The following is a 14,860-nucleotide window of genomic DNA, read 5'->3' as shown; positions in this document are numbered from 1 at the left end:
ACTGTGCGCGGTGGGATTTTCCTTATTTCAAGACTGTGATCCTTAATAATAAAAGAATGATTGTTGATATATTTTTCCAACTCGTTATATACTTACTGAGAAAAGCTATGCAGTTATTGAAGTTCTTACGATTTACTTGCTAACCCTTCGGAATGAAGTAGATTAAATACTCCGTCTCCACGTTACTTCGGCTTAGAATATCACCAAACTGACACAATTCGATCATCCATAAAAATGTGTTGTGGTATCTGATACATACACTTTTCGTAAGATGTTTTTCTTCACGGACAAGCATAAAATGTATATATTTATTGAAGCATCAATGCTTACCCATGTTTGAACTTCATTCTTCTCGTTTCAGCATAGCTGCAGTTTATATATATTATGTAATGTATGTAAAAATTGAAAGTACAAGCTACTTTTAAATCGACAAACGTAAATAAATATTTATATGATTTTAATTTTTAAATAGCTAGCAATTAAGTAATATATTTTTTTAAGAAACGAATCGATGTTCTAACTGATTTTTGTATTATTTCTAATGACAGCTCAATCATGTTTAAAATAAGAAATTGTGTTACATGCCAGTATTTATTGCTATGCCATGGGTTATTTGGAAATAATAAATTGAATTAAGACGTATTACCTATTGAAACTGGTGGATGAGTGTACTCATTTTTATTTGATACTTTTAATTTGACAGACAATTCTCATATAAAAAATCTCCATAAACAAAAGACCCGCCATTTATTGAAATCATTTGTTACAAAAATGTGATAAATGAAGAACCACTCGACCGGTTTTGTGCAAACTTCACATAAACCATCTACTAAATAGTCGGAACATACCCTGAAAATTTGGTTTGGGTAGATGAGCCCGTTCTTGAGTTATAAAGTGACAACGAAAAATGCCACTTATTTTTATATATAAGAAGATGTTCTATATTTAGCTAGAAATATTTTACTGTAGTCGTTTGTGACTAAAATTAAAATATAAATTATATATACCCTGCTTTTAAACAGTTACTGTTTACTTCAAATATACAGTTAGGTTAATTATTATTGAGTATTTTTATCTTATAGATCCTTTTAGAACTCAGTTCTCGGGAAAGGTACTTGGTTATTATGGAGTTATAACTTACGGCCAGCGAAGCGGCCATCCTATCCTAGTCTGTACATCGGTATAAATATTCGCCAGCCGATACATTCGCTCGTACTATGTTAATACATTACACAGTACACGCGGGGAATTATTACGCGTTTATTGAAATATCTCTTAATATTTCTAAAACTACTGGTTCGAATTGCAAATAGTAAAAAGCAATATTTATCTATTAATCTTATTATCGGAATGGAACGGAATGGAACGGAATGGAACGGAATGGAACGGAATGGAACGGAATGGAACGGAATGGAATGGAACGGAATGGAACGGAATGGAACGGAATGGAAAGGAATGGATCGGAATGGAACGGAATGGAACGGAATGGAAAGGAATGGATCGGAATGGAACGGAATGGAACGGAATGGAACGGAATGGAACGGAATGGAACGGAATGGAACGGAATGGAACGGAATGGAACGGAATGGAACGGAATGGAACGGAATGGAACGAAATTGAACGGAATGGAACGGAATGGAACGGAATGGAACGGAATGGACCGGAATGGAACGGAATGGAACGGAATGGAACGGAATGGAACGGAATGGAACGGAATGGAACGGAATGGAACGGAATGGAACGGAATGGAACGGAATGGAACGGAATGGAACGGAAAGGAACGGAATGGAACGGAATCAAACGAAATGGCACGGATTGGAATAGAATAATATTTTATTTATTTTAATAATCTTATAAATTTAACTGTCTGTTGTAAAATTGTCTGTCAGTCTGTCTGTAACGGCAAATTTCGAAAACGTCTAGACCGATATTTACGAGTTTTGACTGGCAGTAAAAGTGCAAGTTGTTTGTGTTATCTCACTGTTCACTAAAATATAGTTCCATATCAATAGGATTAGTGCTTTAGAATGAAACCTGAAAAATACAAAGGTCACATTATTATATATTACTCGTATGATGGGATTATATAAACATTTTCCAAACGATCTCATCGCACTTACGTTAGTAATACATCGACCCTTATATTTTTTCACGCGTTTGCTTAAATATTTATTACTACTTCTCAGGATCGCAGTTTTTAGTTGTAAAGAGTAGGGTTCAAACTTGTTTTATATCAATTTCAAAATTGGTTTAAGGGAAAAAAGATTTACTTTCGCATTTCAAATATTGCGTTTATGTTTATTGTTAAGCAGAAGTCTCCTATCTACTCTAGGGATAGGTTTCAAACTCATTCTACCTCGCAGTTTCGATGAAGGTTTAGATATAGCATGAGAGCCGATATGGCCCAGTGGTTAGAACGCGTACATCTTAACCGATGATTGCTAGTTCAAATCCAGGCAAGTACCATTGAATTTTCATGTGTTTTAATTAATCTCGTGCTCGGCGATGAATGTCTAATTTCAACGAAATTCTGCCACATGTGAACCAGCATTGGAGCAGCGTGGTGAAATATGCCCCTAACCTTCTCCTCAAAGGGAGAGGAGGCCTAAGCTCAGCAGTGGGAAATTTACTGGCTGTTACTTTATGTGGCAGAATTTCATCTGATTTCACATAATTCAGGATTCCTTGTGTTTCATCATCATCGAGCACGAGATTAATTCTTTTCTAATTTTAAATTTAGCACATGAAACTCATGCTTGCCTGGTTTTAAACTTGCAATATTTACTCGGATATTCCATAGTAGTTTGTACTTTATTTACAGCAGTAACACGTGTTTTGATCGTTACGAAAAAGGCTTTCTTGAACACTGAGAAATTTAACGGTAGCACATTAATCAAATGACGATAAATTTAATCGTTTAATTTCACGGCTAATAATTTTTTCTGCGTTTTATACGATCGCTTTTTATAATACTAATTTCTATGAAGAATAAGTTTATTATTCCTTTATAATAGCGTATTGTAATAGTTGCTAGATTAAAGATAGACCTATGTAGGTAATTCAGAATTTTATATAATATATTGTTTATATATATTATATATTTTAGTTAGTGGTAGGGCTTTGTGTAAGTCAAACTGTGTAGGTACCATTTACTCATCACATATTATATATATTAGAATTGTTGTGTTCCGGTTTGAAGGGTGAGTGAGCCAGTGTAACTACAGGCATAACGTGGTAATTCCTAATGTTGTTGGTGTATCAATGATGTAAGGGATGACTATTATTTCTGTTTGGCATTTGAATATGTAAAGAGTAGGTGGTACCTAACTAGGCGGATTTGCAGAAGGCCCTACCACCTACTCCTTACTTCCACGACCTACCACAACTACTTCTACTACCACCAAGTAAATCTTAATAGCTTTTAGTTTCACCAATTTGTGATCCAGTATACATGTTTTAAGCAATTGATCATAATGAATTAGTTATTTTGAGAGAAGTAACTTCGAAAATATTCATTTACTTTGAGATAAAAGTAGTTCGGTGACATATATTAGTAATGGGGATCTTAATTAGATATATGCATACTTAACTGTTAATTAATTCTTGCAGTGGATGGGTTTAATATATTTAGTGGTAATAGCTTTCTGAATGATTTATCACATAATATGTGAGTTATATTGGGATTTTTTAAATGACTACAAAGATTAACGAATATTTAGCTTTTTAGGCGTTAAATTTTTATAGCAAATTATACATATATTTATAGTAGTTTTATTAAAGAACTCTTCTAGGCTTTTGTTTATAATAGCGTCAAGGCAAAGAAAGATATTATGATCATAATGTTTAATTTAGTATAACAATAAAATTTCATAACGTTTTGTAAATATCTCACTGCTGGTCAAATTTCTCTTCTCTCTTAAATAAATTTGATGCTTATTTCACCATGCTTCGTTATGGGTTGGTGGAGGAAATTGTATCGAATTTTATATTATATTTTCTTATTTATGAAAACGCACAAATTTAAAAATTAATTCACAATTTACTAAACGGCGTAATAAAATTTCAGTAGGGATGAAATACGTTCCATTCTAAGAGGATTAAGATACTTGTAATGAACTCAGCTGATCTTGTTATAAGTCATCAAAAGCCACGAATTACAAGTTAATCTGAAACTGGGCCAAAAGGTCCCGCGTCAGCCCGTTCACAGAGAAAAAATTAGAAAACTTCCTTGTCGTTATTCAAAAGTCAACATCTGACATTAAGGCTAGTGCTTCAATGTGAGATTATAGCGTTGCTATATCTGAATATATTTACAACTATATGTTTACGATATTGACTACTAATTTTAAATTTCGAAATGATCGTGGTTACAACCTGAGAAATGTAACTACTTCTAACTTTTTTTGTAATTTTCAGTCAGCAACTCTGAATTTGTGTTATTATTTTTATTAAAAATGTTTCGATATTTTTATTAAGCGTCATCGTTAAGAAGTTTCATATTTAATTTTATTTGTTTTAATATTCTTATATACGTCATTGGCGATGCACGGTCCTAAATAAAAAAAGCTAAGCAATTAATTGTTGATTAGAGGGGTATCTCTCTAAACCACATAAATAATATGGATAATTTTTTACGGACTATTATTCGTTTCATAATTTATGTATGTTATCTGCACATCTTTTTTAATTGAATATCGTACTTATAAACTAAAAAAACTTGATAAAATTATGTACCTGAATATTATTTTTTTTATTACAAAAATACTAACAAAATTTACCTAACATGTTGAAATATTTGGGTATTATTAGCCATGAAAATTTAACAAACCGATTGACTATTTTCATATAAAAGCAGCTAAATATTTATACAGAAACCTATATTTACTTTAACTAGAGGACAATTAAATCCAAATATTTTCAACTCAATAAATATGTGCAACTTGCAATAAAAACCTGTATGAAGATCTCGTGTGGTTAAGTCATGTGTAATAATTACTGAACCTGACGACCATCTGGTGCATTGTCATGTAAATTCCTCTACCTTTTGGTATGTAAATTTCTTAAACGAGCCCCTCCTGAAATAATGATAACGTAATCTGTTTTCTAATTGGATTACAGCATAGCTCGAAGGAACATCAGATGATCAACTCAATAGTAAAATATTATAAATCTACTGATAAGCTATTGATCATACGCTCTTGTGATGTTGTGTATTCATTAATAATATAAAAAAATATATATTTAAAATAGAATGGCGATTGCAAAGAGGTCAACACTGTCTATACATATTGGAGCAGTAAGAAATATTAACCATTCCTTACATAATCAATGCACCATCAACCCTGGGAACTGAGATGTTATGTCCCTTGTACCTGTAGCTACACTGGCCCACTTACATTCCAATTGGAACTACTACCAAGTTAAATATAATGATCAAAGAACTTCGTCCAGTTTGAAATTAGTAGCTCATCAAATATTGTGATGATTTTTTATATTTCTATTATAGCTTTCATTCAAGCACTCACCTAATATCTTTCATAAGCATAAATAAAAAATTCATTATAAGGACGTAGGATGCCTTATGAATAATGAAAACGTTTGGCAAAAATTTGGGGAAATTATAGAGTAGAAGTTTAGTCATTTCCTCGTTCTATATTAATTTTATTTATTTGTTGAAAGTGTGCACTACTTAAAATACCACTGGATAACCATACAATATTGTTATGAGTGAGTAAGTTCTTTTTTTATGTTATTGCTTAGTGGCCGGCAAATGAAAAATGGTAAATGGTCACCATCGCTCAAATAATTTGGTGCTGTATGAAACATTAACCATTCTTAACATCGCCTTTGAGCCAGCAACTTTGGGGACTAATATTTTACTTTTGTAGTTACACTGGCTCATTTACACTTCAAAGCGGAACACAACAATACTAAGTATTATTGTTTGGTGGTAGAATATCAGATGAATGGGTGATACCTACCCAGACGGGCTTTTCAAAGGCAATGTAAAAAAATATAAATTTTATTGATGATAAAGTTTCTCGGACGGAACGAAATGTATGCGCAAAAACACTAATTTCCTCAAAGAGACGGCAATTTGACAGAACCGTAGAGATTAGGCACGATATTGAAACATCCACGACACCAAAAATTTAACTGCACTGATGGATATAATTTACTTTAATGGAAGATAAATAAAATTAATAGGTTACTAGTATAGTTATAGCAATTTACTTTTTTTTATAAAAAAATGGTATCTTGTATAGAAGAATAATATCCCCATTGACAGGAGTATAACCCGAGAGCTCGGATTCTGTAGCCGTTTAAGCTAACTACGAGACCAATGTTAAATAAAATAATAAATACAGCGATGAAAAGGCAACGAATTTCAAGATTCAGAATTAAATATCTCATTAAGGGAGATAAAAGATTAATACATTTTTCAAGATTTCAGCGTGACGTAATTTGAACACGAATCATTTCTTGGCACGAATTCTAGATTTAATATTATCGGAATCGCTAGCGTAGACATTGTTCTATTATAAGATAATGAACAGCTTCAAATATTTGCTAATTGTTATTATAGAAGGAAATGAGAAGTTAACACAATTGGAATTAAAAGACTGAAAAAAGTAGGTTATAACTTTTTATGGCATATGTTGGCGGACGAGCATATGGGTCGCCTGATGGTAAGTGGTCACCACTGCCCATAGACAATGGCGCTGTAAGAAATATTAACCATTCCTTACATTGCCAATGTGCCACCAACCTTGGGAACTAAAATTTTATGTCCCTTGTGGCTGTAGTTAAACTGGTTCACTCACCTTTCAAACATGAACACAGCAATACGGAGTACTGTTGTTTAGCGGTAGAATATCTGATGAGTGGGTGGTACTAATCCAGACGGGATATTTTTTTTTATAGCATAGGTAGTTGGACTGCCAAATGATTCTCCTGATGATAAGTGGTCTATATAGCCCATTAAAATTGGCCCTGTGAGAAATTGTAAAGATTTCATCGCCAATGTGCCACCAATCTTGGGAACTGTGATGAACCTTGTGTCTATTACGCTGGCTCACTCATTCTTCAAACTCGAACACGACTATTCTAAGTCTTACAACTTGGTGTTAGAATTTATGATACGTAAAAAGGATGTAAGCTACCCAGACAGACTTGCACTATGCTTCACCACCATGTTAAAATATAGTTGTGTATTCAATATGTATGTTATTTATTAGATCCACAGTGGAGGATATATTATGCGATGATCATGTGATAACAAGATCTTATAATCTGAATAAGCCCCCGTATCTAATCACGGAAAGCCGTTGGTCTTGAAGCCTGAACTCCATTCGGTAATGTCGGGGTTGCGTGTCGGATCAAGACAGTGAGTATACAGATGTTTGTGCACTTACTTGTGCATCATGTCTTATCATATCATATCATATCATATTATGTCATATCATATCATATCATGATATTAGTAGGTAAGTAGGGTGTTGTTTATTAAAAAAAAAACCTAAAATATTTTGTTAACAAAATAAGACGTTGTGTAAACTAAAACTTACTAGGATTTTATTATTTTTCTCATGAATTCGGTTTAAACCAGGGTTATATTTGGGGTTAAACTTTTAATACAATAGTTGTAAAGTACAGTTAGTAATTTGAATTTATAGGTGCTTCAAGTAAGATCCTTTTACTTCACCTAAATTATTAAGTGATTTAATATTTCATTTCGAATCATAACAACCAACTAATATGCCCAATAGCGTTTCCCAAGCCAAGGAACTAAAAAGATAAACAAACCTTAAATTTACGTATTCCACGCAATTTTCTAATGACATAAGCTTAGGTATATTGTTAAACTACAAACAGTTTCTGATAAATATAACTTTATTAATAAAACTATTTATGTTCATTTTAATTTTATTTCCAAAGTTTACATAACAGGTTCGTCGAATAATAAAAATATCATAGATTATTTAAGTTTTTGCGTCAATTCGATGTCAAATGATGATGTCAAATGAATGTCAGATTTGGATTTTGTTTCCTTGTGGTATGAATAGACTACATATACATTCATTTTAAAATCTGCATTCAATCATACTAAGGAACGAATACAGATTATTTAATATTTAACTCATTAAAATCTAAAAGTTCCGTCCACAGGAGGTGACGGGAGGGCTGGTTTATTTTTTGCCCACAGGGTCGGAATTCGATTCGACGGTGAAATGTTGCTAGCATTCTTTCCACGCGGTTATAATTTACACAGTAACTATATTTAGTTACTGTGTAAATCCATGTAATTTTATTTTTTTTCATATTTTAATCTATGGAATAATGGCCCGATATTTATTAATAATAAATATAATATACATCAGCTACGTTTATTACTGTAACATCTTCTCACAAAGATTTTTTACACAAGAGACATACATAAATAAATGCTTATACATAAATGAAAGGTAAGCATTTAAATACCAATAAATTCGAGTTAAGAGTTTACAAATTCTACTTTAATGTTAAGCAATTATCAATATTATATTGTACTTTTTTTTTCGGAACAAATAATTTATTGATTAATAAATTGGACAATCTGTAATGATGGCTCTACAATCGATATAATTTACATTAATTTAACGAACACGACGCTTAGACGACCGTATGAATTAAATTTGCTTAAATAAAATAAAGTATATATATTTAAATTTCTGTTCACTCCTTGGTTTTTAGTTACAAAGGAAATATTTGCTTTGACCGTCCACTTGATACGCTCAGAAGCATTGCACTGTTCTTACGTTGTTTTGTTGAATAAGCAAATATTTTGGTATATCTGTCCATGAGGTTGCGTCTTTGTTAAATTTACGAAGAACAATATGTTTGGTAAAAGGGGCTTACCCTCATATATCTTTTATATAAACCAAGGGAAGTGTCGCCATAGCGGTAACATCCCTGAAATCTGGTGGAAGTAGAATTTCATCAATTCGTTGTTATATAAGAGACATCTCTTCACGGTGGTTACCGTCACGCGTGGTACGAACTATAAAAAAAATTGAGTTGTATTTGAACTATCTCCGATTAAAATTTACGTATTCTAGCCACTGGCCCTCCTGGTCTTAAAGAAAATAAACAAGCCATTATTAACCGAAGTTAACAATAGAGAAAGAATAGTTTGTTTTAAAACTCTGAAGACATTTTTTTGTGTCATCTTAATTAACGTTCCTTAAACGATAATAAAGCCGGGCGATTTATCTAGAAGCAATCAATTTGTCGGGGCTGTTTGTATCTCGGACAGCCTATCTTAGACGTGCTCTGATTATGTTACTCCGTAAACTCGGTTGAGTCAACAAGTCTAATTACTTGTCGTATACCGAAATATTGAATGTTCTATTATAGAAAGAGTTATGGTCGTTTCTTTTTTTACGATCATTAAATATAAAATTCCGAAAAAAAACCTAAATTACATCCACTAAATTGTATTGTAGTTTGACGACTAATCTCGTCTCTCAGAGTTCGTTGATCAATGTCAGATTAAACAGTTGGCTATCTGAACGATCATTGGTCATCTATTACGTCATCGAATGTCTCTGACCAATAGCTATTCAGTTCCAATAAATAAATTAATGGATGACATAAAGTGATAGTAAAAATAAGTAAACGTCCGCCGGCGTAGTCGGAACCATCGCCCCCCTCCCCTCACCTCCGTTATAGGCCTCCTTTCTTCTTACACAACGATATAAATCATTGTGGTAGATAGTTAACCAGCACATGCAGGTGATAAGATTAATTAAAAACACAAATTAAATACATTACTTTAAACTACTAACCTAACCACTGATTCTTGCACTTGGTACCTCGCCTCTATAGTCCCAATGAGATTTGTCAAAGGACTACAATTGTTTGAGACACTAGTTTTTGTACCTTATTACAAAACAAAAAAAAAATTAATAGCATATACAATTATATACACACATAATATAGTTGAATGTAGTTATTTTTAACTAATACATTCAAATAGAGGAATTATAGTATCTAAAATTTAATTGGTTAAAATTTACTTACCCACCCATCAGAAACTCTACTGCCAAACAACAATACTGAATATTTTTATGTTAGCTCCTAAGGTTGATCGTAATCAACCTCAGGAGCGACGATGTAAGCAATGATATTTCTTACCAATGTTTATGAGTGGTAGTGACAACTTAACAAACTTACGAAGTTTGCTCGTCCACCTAAACCTACAAAAATAGATCTTTTTTTTGTAAATATTTTTGTAAAAAAAAAAAATGTTTAATATTTGAATTTAATACCACGAAATCTGTGCACAGACGTGTAGAAACGCATACTAAAATTAAAAATAGAAATCTCACTCTTATTGTGGTCACAGAAGTTCCAATTTGAAACGACGCAAAAATATAAAAATACATTTACATACAGATTATTTAGGTACAAATTTTAATATGATTAGACTTTAATGTTTATTTATAGCTCGTATTAAAATTCATCAAATGTAACGACTATACTTTGTAAGGGCGTTACTTTAAAACGGAATGTAAATGAGCTGTCAGTAGTAAATATTCTCACAAAACGTTTTACAAATGTTGCGAATTATGAAGGCATTAGAAAAGGCTATCCTTTTATGTATTATAATATTATCTGATTCAATTAAGCTTTAAGATTTATCTATATATAAGTAATTAAAAACTGTTAGGCGAAGGTATTACTTTGTAGGACTCAGTTTTACCACCCAATAATTAGAGATACTACCGCTCAACAGCAATCTAAGTATTGTTGAGTCCCGGTTTGATGAGTGAGCAAACTTAACAGACCACGACATCTTAGCTCCCGAGTTTGGCAGTGCATTGGTGATGTAAGGTCTACATTTCTTACGGCGCCAATGTCTAAGGACGGTGGTCGTGGCCCGTGCTCTTAATATATTATCTATACATATAATAAAATTGGTATGTCTATTTGTAATATTAAAATAACCGCATTTCACTGGCAGATAGCTGATGTAATAAGGAGTAACTTAGGCTACTTTTAATGTAGAATGTTATAAAAATAATAATAAAATCACTATAAATACTGACCAGTACCGCGCGCACCCGTCGCGCCGCTGTCACGTCGGATTCCTCCCACCAACAACTTAATATAACAAAAGCTACCTAATACACCATTAATAAGTTATAGTAAAATCAGCGAATTGATAGTAACAAACAATAACATTATTGTTAAATTCAAACGCGTACGAAGACGCGGGCACAGCAAGTATGATCTTAAAAAAAATCTCCTTCCATAATATGGCAGGATTTAATCCGATAAAGGCAGGCTTCTTGCTGGTTCAATGCGGTAATTTGAAACCACAATCTTAAATTTAATATTGATGTGTCCTATCCACTGGGCCATGACGCCTCCCATGGTTTATATCTATATAATAAATCTTTACGGTTGAACGCGCTAATCGCATATCTCTAATCGGGCTGATGCCTCAGGAATTGCTTTGAAATTTATAATTTAACAGGAAACGATTTAAAATGTCTATAATTATATGAAACGGGCATCTCTGTAGAATCTACGTTCCGAACCAGCAGCTTTACGTTCAATATTTCATCCTGTAACATGGTAATTCAAAAGTACTTCTAATTCTATAATATGATTATGAACGCTAAAGTAACTCTATCTGTCAGTTTGTTGCTTTTTCACGCCCTAACCATTGAACCGTATTTCGTATGAATTAAGTTTGAAATCGAAGGAAGGATAAAGGCTACTTTTTTATGCATCATACTTGACAATCAACACCTAAAACGCGAGCGAAGTCGCGGGCGACAGCTAAAAATGAATATATTTATATTATACATAGTACTTCAGTGACTTGCTTTTAAGATCAATGGCTTTTGAATAGAACTTTGTTTCTTTAACCAAAATGAATTACAATTACAATAGTCTAATGGCCTTTTGATAACGTTATACAACGACCTTTACGAGTAACATTAGAAGCCAATTGTCAAGCTATACAACCTTTGTAGAACGTTTATTAATAGGAACTAATTGAAATACCATATTATGGTATATGATTTCCATACGAACCAGACTTCATTGAATCAGAACGTGCCCTTTTGGTCACATTTAAATCTGAAAAAAAATTTAAAGTCAACTTTTTTAATTTTTGTTTATTTCGTTTTATAATTGATAGTTTTAGTAACAGTTTTTTTTATTAAGCTTGCAAATAATTAATTTCGCTATTGTTTCTATTTTATCATTTTTATTCTTGTAATACTGTTTTTACTGGTTTGTTTACAAAGAAAATACTATGCTATTCTATTCTGTTTTCAAATTTTAAATAAAGACTTCAACTGCCAGTGAAGTCTTATTGTTGTAAGGAGTTTCATTCAGATTAAACCTTTTTTAGGTTTAACAAATGTGTGATATTCCTTAGCAGTCAATATTAAACGCCATTACATTTGCTAAACAAATATTTTACATGAAATATATTATTCTGACATTTCTAGTTTATTTTCGACGGTCTATTTGGCCGACGTCCCACATTGAGACATATTTCATGTATATGTTATCTAAAAATTCACTATAACTACGGCGTCTCTTCGTCGTGGTTTTATCAGGACACGCCTGATCTCGATATGCGGATATTTATTTAGGATTCTGATCCATATTTGGTTTCGTAAAATGTTGATTCGTTTGACATGTTTCTTCGAGTGTGGAATGCATTAGTTTGAATGAAGGCCGGGATGAATTACCATTGGTCAATATGTATCCCACCTATGGGCGCCGAGAATTTTTAGTTCGTCAAGGATTGGTTAAAATTTCTTACGGCGTCAATGAATACACCAATAAATGCAATGGTGACTTACCTTTAGGCGACCCATGAACACTAATATCAGCTAAGAATATTTTCTTGTTTTATCACTTTTACAGTGTGATGTTTTAGAAGTAAATATTTATCAACTATTAAATAAACAACTTAAACATTTTTAAATATTTTTAGGACATGTTGGTTTTGCACTAAAGTATTTAATAAATATTCACATTGATGTTGATAGGATAACTGTGGTCATACACCAGTTTGCTTTAAAGCTAATAATTACTTACTACTGTTAAATATATTGTTTTGTTAGGGCTATCGTGCTAGATGCTTCCATATTCATTTGAATGTGACATCACATAGAGTCTTACAAAACACTAGACCAACGTGGCAGTCAACACATATAAAGCTACGTTCATACCGGATGAAATCATTACTCGTAGTGTTTCGCCCTAGTCAGATAATAAAGGCTGCAGTTTCAATTATGGGAATGGACGAAATGAAAAAAGAAAACTTCAAAATATTTATAAGATCAAAGCCCAAACTATTGCCAGCCACTCGCCAAGTCATCATAGTATCTAACAATCCACAAGTTTTCTTCTCCCTAACATAAGAGTTCTTTGTTCAGTTGGATATTTAAAAGTCTTTGTTGATAGCAATATTTTTTTTCTAAATAGATATAGAAATATAAAAAACAAAAATTAATTCTAGAACTTCAATATTCAATAAGGCTTACGTCTTTTCTGTGTTATGTCCAAACGTAACACAGTCAGTGGTAATACGTACATAAGCATGTATTCAACAAATATATCTATCAAAAACAGAATATTTGATTCTTTTTTTAAGAAATTGGATCTTCCCTCAAGGGAAAGGATTAGAAGTTCGCTTTGCGGCTTTCATACGATGTTTCCCTTCAACATAGATCACAAGATGAATTGTGAACATCAGTTATTAACAAGAAGTAACAGAGACAACGTGTGAATTTTAGTTAAGGACTATATTACTTGATTTATATAAAAATATTCTTAAATTACATTCCGTCGAAGACAATAATATACAGAGTATAAATTTTTTTTGTCCTTACATCACCAAAGCGCCACCAACCTTGGGAACTAAGATGTTACGTCCCTTGTGCCTGTAGTTACACTGGCTCACTCACCCTTCAAACCGGAACACAGCAATACTGAGTACTGCTGTTTGGCAGTAGAATATCTGATGAGTGGGTGGTACCTACCCAGACGGACTTGCACAAAGCCCTACCACCAAGTAAACATGTTCTAAACTTTATACTTCAATAAAATAGTTTTAGGGGTGGTGGTCAGGTGTTAGGCATAAATATACTATAGCCTATACTAACTCCTTCCTTGGAGCTTAAACGTGGCATACCAAATTTCATCAAATTCGGTAAATAATTATAAAATTTATCAGTGTAGATTAATATATAAATACAAGTTCCATATTATATTCAGTTATTTTATATATTATATATATATAAATATATCAGGCCCCTTTGTTTAATATAAATTTTAAGAGTAACGATAGACGTTTTTATTGGTAAGCTGTTCCAATCATACTGAATATCTTGAAGTTACCCGATAGTAATTTTGTACAAAGTACACGTCGAATTTATTTTATTCAATACGATACATAGTCAATAGCACACACACTTGACAAGGAGACAGTACATCCATATACATATCATCGACTTCTATTATATTCCATAAAAATATAGTATTTCTCCATAAAAGAATCTTTTTATGACTTACATTGATAGCAACGTTGCCAGCAATGCATTCTGAATCGTAATTTATATATGAGTATTGTCCGGAATAGAGAATTGGAATCAAGCCAACGTCCGATAAGGGCGGACACACATTGGCTGACAGTTGCTTAAAATGAGTAAAATGGAAGAAAAACGCTAAATTTGTCCAACTGATTATAGTGTGTTGAAAGTTTCACTCGCGGCATGTCTTCGCCTTAATTCTAAGTTAGCATTTATTTTATTTTTGTTTAGTATTGATTGTGGATCGATGAAGACTG

General features: G+C 32.5%; 1 protein-coding gene across 1 annotated transcript; it reads left to right on the top strand.

The window, feature by feature from the left end:
* The first annotated feature begins 1,370 nt into the window (after window positions 1–1,370).
* LOC135193643 (bifunctional endo-1,4-beta-xylanase XylA-like) lies at window positions 1,371–1,829 on the top strand. The gene has a single exon (XM_064217017.1). The coding sequence runs from the start codon at window positions 1,371–1,373 to the stop codon at window positions 1,827–1,829; it is 459 nt and encodes a 152-aa protein (XP_064073087.1).
* Window positions 1,830–14,860: the final 13,031 nt, after the last annotated feature.

This window comes from Vanessa tameamea, chromosome 14 (genome assembly GCF_037043105.1).
Source record: "Vanessa tameamea isolate UH-Manoa-2023 chromosome 14, ilVanTame1 primary haplotype, whole genome shotgun sequence".
NCBI classification, from domain to species: domain Eukaryota; kingdom Metazoa; phylum Arthropoda; class Insecta; order Lepidoptera; family Nymphalidae; genus Vanessa; species Vanessa tameamea.
The sequence above is the reverse complement of the archived record's forward strand: the minus strand, read 5'-3'. Positions and strand labels throughout refer to the sequence as shown.